General features: G+C 34.1%; 1 protein-coding gene across 1 annotated transcript in view; it reads left to right on the top strand.

Annotated features, from left to right (window-relative positions):
* Positions 1-5,604: 5,604 nt before the first annotated feature.
* Positions 5,605-7,665, top strand: part of LOC107477893 (uncharacterized) — a gene marked incomplete at its 5' end in the record, with an annotated part of 3,692 nt that continues 1,631 nt past the window's right edge. The window contains 3 exon segments of the mRNA XM_016097985.3: positions 5,605-5,863; positions 5,978-6,186; positions 6,852-7,077. Of these exon segments, the coding sequence (XP_015953471.1) occupies positions 5,786-5,863; positions 5,978-6,186; positions 6,852-7,077 (513 nt within the window).

The raw sequence follows: 7,665 nt of genomic DNA on the forward strand, positions 1-7,665 counted from the left end.
ATATATATATATATATGTTGGTACATTAAATATTTGTTGATTGGTTAGATGAAGAACATAGTTTAGAAAGCATGATTATAGAAGAGTAGAGTGATTGACCCTAGACACTTGAGAGTTAGAGTGATATACACTACCAGTAAGGGTTCAGTGCTTAATTCTATGTTCCCTGCTTTCATGAGCTATCTTCTTACAAGTTTACTTGCTTTTTATTGTACGATTTGAATTAGTGGAATTTGGTTTGTATTTGAGTTACCTTCTTACAAGACACTTGTTTGCTTTTAACCAAGTAACATCTTAGCATGTAGTTGCATTCACATTCATAGGTTGCATTGCACGAGTCTTGCTTTTTCCTACTCATTTATTTTATCTCCTTAAGCTAAGCATGAGGACATGCTAATGTTTAAGTGTGGGGAGGTTGATAAACCATTATTTTATGATTCATATTGTGTTTAATTGAGTGGTTTTTATCAATTCTATACATACTTATTCATATGATTAGCATGTATTTACAATTCCTTCCCAAATTGTTCTATGATTGAAAACTTGCTTTCTAAAGATCTTTTAATTGTATATTTTTATTTTTCTTTATACCATTTGATGCCGTGATCTGTGTGTTAAGTGTTTCAGGCTTCATAGGGCAGGAATGACTTAGAGAATGGAGAGGAAGCTTGCAAAAAGGGAAGGAGCACAAGAATTAAAGGAGACAACCAGCGGACAGCGACGCGCACGCATGGTTGACGCGTGCATGCAATTTGGACAAAATCACAGCGATGCGTAAGTGTTGACGCGTACGCGTGGATTAGAGTTCGCGCAAACGAAGCGAGCGCGTGCCTGACGTGCATGCGTGGAGAGGAAAATCGATGAATGATGCGTACGCGTGACATGCGCGATCTGCAGAAATTACAGAATACGCTGGAGACAGTTTCAGGCCGCGTTTTGACCCAGAGTTCGGCCCAGAAACACATATTAAAGTTAGGGAACATGTAGAGACTCAACATACAAGATACAACATACATTCATACATAGTTTTAGGATTCAGATGTAGTTTTTAGAGAGAGAGAGATGTTCTCTCCTCTCTCTTAGGATTTAGGATTAGGATTCCTCTTAAATGATTTAGGATTTCTTCTTTATCAACAGGTTCAATGTTCTTTTTATTTATTTTCTCAACTTGGTTTATGAACTCTTTATGTTAGATTGATTTTCTATTTAATGCAATTTGAGGTATTTTCAGATATATGATTTTAATTTAGCTTTCTACACTCTTGACTTTGGTTGATTAATTGGTAACTCTTGAGTTGTCAAACTCATCGTGATTGATAATTGATATCTTTGCTGATTGATTTAGATTCCTATAACTCTAGTCTTTCCTCAGGAGTTGACTAGGACTTTAGGTGTTAAATTAATTTATCCACTTGACTGACCTTCATAGTAGAGGTTGACTTAGTGGGAGCAATAATACAACTCTCATCACCATTAATAAGGATAACTAGGATAGGACTTTCAGTTTTCATACTTCGCCAAGAATTTTTCTTTGCTATTGATTTAATTCCCTGCAATCTATTTCTCTTATTCAAACCTTTCAAAATCCAAAAATACTATTTTCCATAACCAATAATAAATCATACTTCTCTGCAATTCCTTGAGAAGACGACCCGAGGTTTGAATACTTCGGTTAATTATTTTTATTGAGTTTGTTACTTGTGACAATCAAACGTTTGTACGAAAGGATTTTCTTTTGGTTTAGAAGCTATACTTACAACGCGATTATATTTGTGAATTTTTTTACCGATAGAAAAACCGATCGTCAGTGACATCCCAATAGGGATCTTGAAGGCTGTTCTGTAAGTCTAGAGAGCATCATCAATCTTCTTCGCCTAGTCTTTTCTTGAAGCTCCCATTGTCTTCTCAAGAATTCTTTTGAGTTTTTTATTTGAGATCTTCACTTGGCCACTAGTTTGAGGATGGTTGGGGGTGGCCACCTTATGCTTGACTCCATATCTTTAGAGAAGTGTATCTAATTGTTTGTTGTAAAAATGGCTACCTCCATCACTAATCAAGGTTCTTGGGACGCCAAACCTACTGAGTATTTACTTCTTGAGGAAGCTAAACACAACTTTAGCATCATTGGTAGGTAAAGGCACTGCCTCTACCCACTTAAAAGCATAATTAATGGCCACTAAGATATAGTTGTTAGAGTATGAGGAAGGAAATTGTCCCATGAAGTCTATTCCTCATACATCAAACAACTCTACTTCTAAGATAGAATTTTGTGGCATTTCATGCTTTTTGGAAAAACTCCCAACCTTTTGGCATTGGTCACAATTCTTCACAAATTTTTTAGCATCTTTGAAAAGTGTGGGCCAATAAAAACTACATTGAAAGACCTTTGTTGCAATCCTTTCTCCACCAAAATATCCACCATATTCAGAACCATGACAATGTCAAAGAACTTCTTTAGTCTCTTCATCCAAGATATATCTTCGGATGATACCATCCAAACACCTCTTGAACAAATAAGGATCATCCCATAAGAAGTACCTAGCATCATGATGTAACTTCTTTATTTGTTGCTTTGTGAATTTCTTTGGAATGATCCTCCCGGCCTTAAAATTTGCCATGTCTGCAAACCAAAGAGCCTTATTATTACAAGGAATTGCTCATCAGGGAATCCTTCATTCAAAAGGGTTTGATGAGCTTGAGCTTCCACTAGTTCAAGTCTAGAAAAATGGTCTGCCACTTGGTTTTTAGAATCCTTTCGGTCTTTAATTTCAATATCGAATTCCTAAAGGAGAAGCATTCACCTAATCAACCTTAGTTTAGTATCCTACTTGGTCAAAAGATACTTAAGAGCAGAGTGATTAGTATAAATAATTACTTTTGAACCAATTAAATAGGACTTAAACTTATCAAATGCAAAAACACAAAAGGGACATTACATGACCCAAAAGGCATGTGGCGGTAAGTAAAAATACTAAAGGGACATGTAAATGCCATCTTCTCTTGATCTTGAGGGGTCCACTACAATCTGATTATACCCTAAATAACCATCTAAGAAACAATAAAATGCATACCCGACCAACCTCTCAAGCATTTGATCAATGAAGGATAGTAGAAAGTGGTCATTTCTTGTAGCAATGTTGAGTTTCTTATAATCAATACACATCCTCTATCCAGTTACGATTCTAGTGGGAATGAGTTCATTCTTTTCATTGGCCACCACTGTGACTCATCTTTTCTTGGGAATAACTTCCACCGGACTCATCCAAGGACTATTAGAAATTGGATAAATGATTCTGGCTTTCTATAGCTTCATGATCTTTTTTTAAACCACCTCTTTCATGATTGGGTTGAGTCACCTCTATACTTGTACCACTGGTTTGGAGTCCTTTTCAAGTAAGAATTTATGCATGCACATTGCTAGACTTATTCTCCTTAAAATCACTAATGATCCATCTAAGAGCACTTTTGTGATATCTCAACACCTTGAGCAAATCTTCTTCCTTATTCAAGCCTAGAGAAGAGCTTATAATTATTGGATATGTGTTGTTATCACCAAAAAAAGCATATTTAAGATTTGGGAGGCAGAGGCTTTAGCTTAAGCTTGGGTGCCTCTTTTTCCATTGCTGGAATGTTTGTGACTTCAAATTCCTTAGGTGCTGGACACTTTTTACTTTCGACCAAGTCACTTTCTTTAAGGGGTTCTAGAGAGTTGTTGAACTCCTCCTCTTCTAGAGCCTCTTGCACCAAAGGGTCAATTAGATCAATTTTCGTACACCCTTCAAAATCATTGGGATGTTGCATGACCTTCAATACATTAAATACAATATGCTCATCATGCACTCTCAATATCAACTCTCCTTTTTGTACATCAATCAAAGCTTTCCTAATTGTAAATGTTTTAAAGCTAGATTAAGAACTAATTTTGATAAATCCGATAGTAGTTTTATTACCAGCGAATTTATTTGATGAATTCAATGGTAAATCCAATGGTATTCAACGTTTTTCTTGTAGTGACAAATGTTCTAAAAAATTACCTGAAATTAAGTTAATTTGGACTCATACGTGAAATCCATGTTACTTTGAATGATGAATGCGACTTCACTTCAACAAAGAGGTGAAGTTTTCCAATGTCCTTAAATAGGTGATGGTAAGAGTATCTGCAAAGGTGTTTAATGCTTAAATTATTAAGAATTTTAGGTAAATTCAAATAAATTGGGATTGAACAAAACCTGAATTTGGTGGAATTGTTTATAAAAGAAGGTGAAGACTTAATTATCACTCCTGAATTTCTCCTCTTATAGTAGTGAGTAGTTTTTTTTTAATATTTAAAAAGTTATCTTACGTCATAATAATAAATGAATTAAAGATGAATATCTGAAGTGGTAATTTGACAAAATCTTTGTTTATCATGTAAATCAATTGGGTATCATTCGCAAAACTTGCACCCCAAATAAGTTGAGTTGAGTAGTTCGACTTGTGTAATTAGCAGACCAATTCGTGTATATTTGTTAGATTTTTCTGAATTCCATATGACACTATTTATTTTGACCATAACTTTGGTCATGGTATCAACAACTACTACATAATAAAATTAGAATAAAACCTTCTTATACTTATGGGATGTTTTGTTTAAATAAATTAAATAAATATTTCATTTACTAAAATAGATAATTATAAAAATTATTATGAATATGTATTTTTATAATAATTTTTATAATTATCTATTTAATAAAATATTTATTTAATTTATTTAAATAAAAAATCTCATACTTAAGCTTATTCTTGTATTAAATTTAAAATTCATAATATATTAAAACTGTATATAAATTGATATTTTCATTGTATTAAAATATTTTAATTTAATTTAATTTAATTTAATGTTTGATCTATGAGTCAATTTAGAATGAATGATCCTGAACCCAGTGTATCTACCTACTATGAACACCCGTACAGTTTGACCACGACACTTGGATAGTTGGATTTCATAAAAAAAAAAAGCCTTATAATTTCCGAATTTTCTCATTTTCTGTGTTCGTGTAATTGTGTCTTATGCCATAGTTTTTGTTTCGTATCAATCACCCACCAGGGAAAAAATAAAAACCCCTCAAATCGCAGTTTCTAGAAAATACCACACACTTTCTCCTCTTCCTCTTCTTTCTCCATATTCCCGAGATATTTCTGCTTGCAACAACACATTCTCACGACACTTCTTCCTCACTGTCTCAGCCTTCTCTCACCGTAAAAACAGAGCAAAAGGAAGAACAAAAAATAGTAATTAAGTGTGTTGATTGAGTCTCAAGGTGAAAGGGTCGTCACCGTCACCGTCACCGTCACCGTCACCGTGTTGTGTTGTGTTGTCCTTCCTTAAAAGCCTTTTGAGTTTCCTTCAACGCTTTCTTTATTTAACAGCGAGTTAAATCCGCCATTGTTTATGTAACGTTTTCAACAGTCTTCAGCGGAAGGTGTAAAGTCACTCTATCCACTTCATAATTCACAATCCACTGCTGCCAGATTCACACTTCCCAAATTTCTCTCTCTTTCTTTTCTTTTCTCTCTTTTTTTTTAATTTTTATTTCTGAAAACAGAGGGAGGTTGAAGTTTTAAACTCTTTCTCTCTTTTTCTTTTTTCCTTTTATTTGAGTTCTCTCTGTTTTTCGCGTAGCTGACACAAAAAACAAACTGAATCAAACAAAAAGAAAAATAAAAACTCTGTATCTTCTGTCTATGCTCTTTCTCTAACTCCATAACCAACCATATCACGATTCTTGAAAAGAAGAAAGAGTCAATGCAATCTGAGAAGTCTAACCTTGACTTTTTCCTCCGGTGTACCACACCAGTTGTACAATCTCAGCTTCTTCCAAACGTAATTCTCTTCTTCTTCTTCTTCTTCTTCTTCTTCTTCTTCTTCTCCATGTTGAATTGAGTGTGTTTTGATGTGACCTAATTTGTTTGTGTGTTTGATGTGATTGATACACAGACGGAGATAAGGAAGTTGAACAGGTTATGGCATCCATGGGAGAGAGAAGCAGTGGAGTATTTCACTTTGGCTGATCTATGGAATTCTTTTGATGAATGGAGTGCTTATGGTGCTGGAGTTCCCATAACGCTTCCCAATGGAGAAACACTTGTTCAGTACTATGTCCCTTACCTCTCTGCAATTCAGATTTTCACCAGCAACACTTTCAGGTATATATCTACATGTCTTATGAAAATTTAAAGACTGTGTGTCTTTCTGGAGTTGTTTCAACCTCTTTGGTTTTCACATGTTCAAAACCCTTTTTTTTCATATGTTTTTCCAACATGTTTATCTTATCTGTTTCAGAATTCTTCACTTGTTAGCATTTTAATTTGTTTTCTTTGATGTTCTTGTTGGTTTCAAATTTCAAGTGATCGGCAATCTAAAATTCATAATTAACTAATTAAGTGCCAAAACTTGAACAAGAACCTTAGATTAATGGGAAATAAGGAAATTTATTTACCATTTACTGTTAGAATTTAGAAATCCCAGCATTCTCTTCCCTGTTTCGTGATCTAGCTGGACATTTTTTTTATTTAAATTGGTTTTGTTCTCTGACCAAATGGACCTGTTTGGTGTTAATATCTGTTTTGGTCAAACTCTCATGATGCTTGTGAGATGGATTTTATTTTATTTTATTTTGTTTTTGTTTTTTGTTTTTGTTTCTTGTCTTAATTAGTTGAGTTGATGGAGTATGATTTGGTGAATTATGTTGTGCATGCTTCAATGCTTGATGATTGGTGACAACATCAATCTTTTCTTTGAACTGTAGAGTACTGAAATGGGAACCTGATGAATAATAATAATAAAAAAAAATTGAATGTGTTAATTTCAGGGAAGAAGCTGAATCCGGTGACTGCGAGACAAGAGACTCATACAGCGATTCGTACAGCGAGGAGAGCGAGAGTGATAAGCTATGGAGGTGGGATGGAACCTCATCAGAAGAGGGAGGATTTGAACATGATAATAGCCTCTCGAATTTGAATGATAGGTTGGGTCACCTCTATGTTCAATATTTTGAAAGATCAGCACCATATGGAAGAGTTCCTCTCATGGATAAGGTGAATTGAGTTGTGTTTATTCTTTAGTCATTTCTCTCACTTTTTGCATCTTTCTGTTTCTTAGTTCAGTCTTTTAGAGCATATTTCATTTTTCTTCATATATAATGATAAGATCAGATCAGAAGCTATTGAACTTTTCAGCTCCTTCTTGGTGGAGTCACTTGTGATTTTGGAATCCTCTATCCTTGTGACAGATAATAGTTTTTTAAGAATGAACCCAGTGATGCTGACAGATAAAAACACTAAGGATCTTAATATTGGTGAAAATAAAAATAAGAATTTTTTATCTAAAACATAATTCCTTTCATGATAGAGCATCAATTAAAGATAAACTGTTTATCTTTTGACTTTTCAATCTGAATCTAGAAAGCACGTTTTCCTCTTCTTTTGTCCATATCTAGGGTCTATTCTTCATTATCTTTTTCTTCAGTGGAAAACGGAACAACACAAATTCCTATTCCTTTAATTTTCATTTGCCGTATATACTACACTACTAGATATACTTTAGGAGCATATGTTCTCCTTCCAAAAGTCTTGCTGTTTGGTTTGATTCTGCTTCATGTATTTGCTTTCATTGTTCTTTGGATT

This window comes from Arachis duranensis, chromosome 3 (assembly GCF_000817695.3).
Source record: "Arachis duranensis cultivar V14167 chromosome 3, aradu.V14167.gnm2.J7QH, whole genome shotgun sequence".
In the NCBI taxonomy this organism is placed as follows: domain Eukaryota; kingdom Viridiplantae; phylum Streptophyta; class Magnoliopsida; order Fabales; family Fabaceae; genus Arachis; species Arachis duranensis.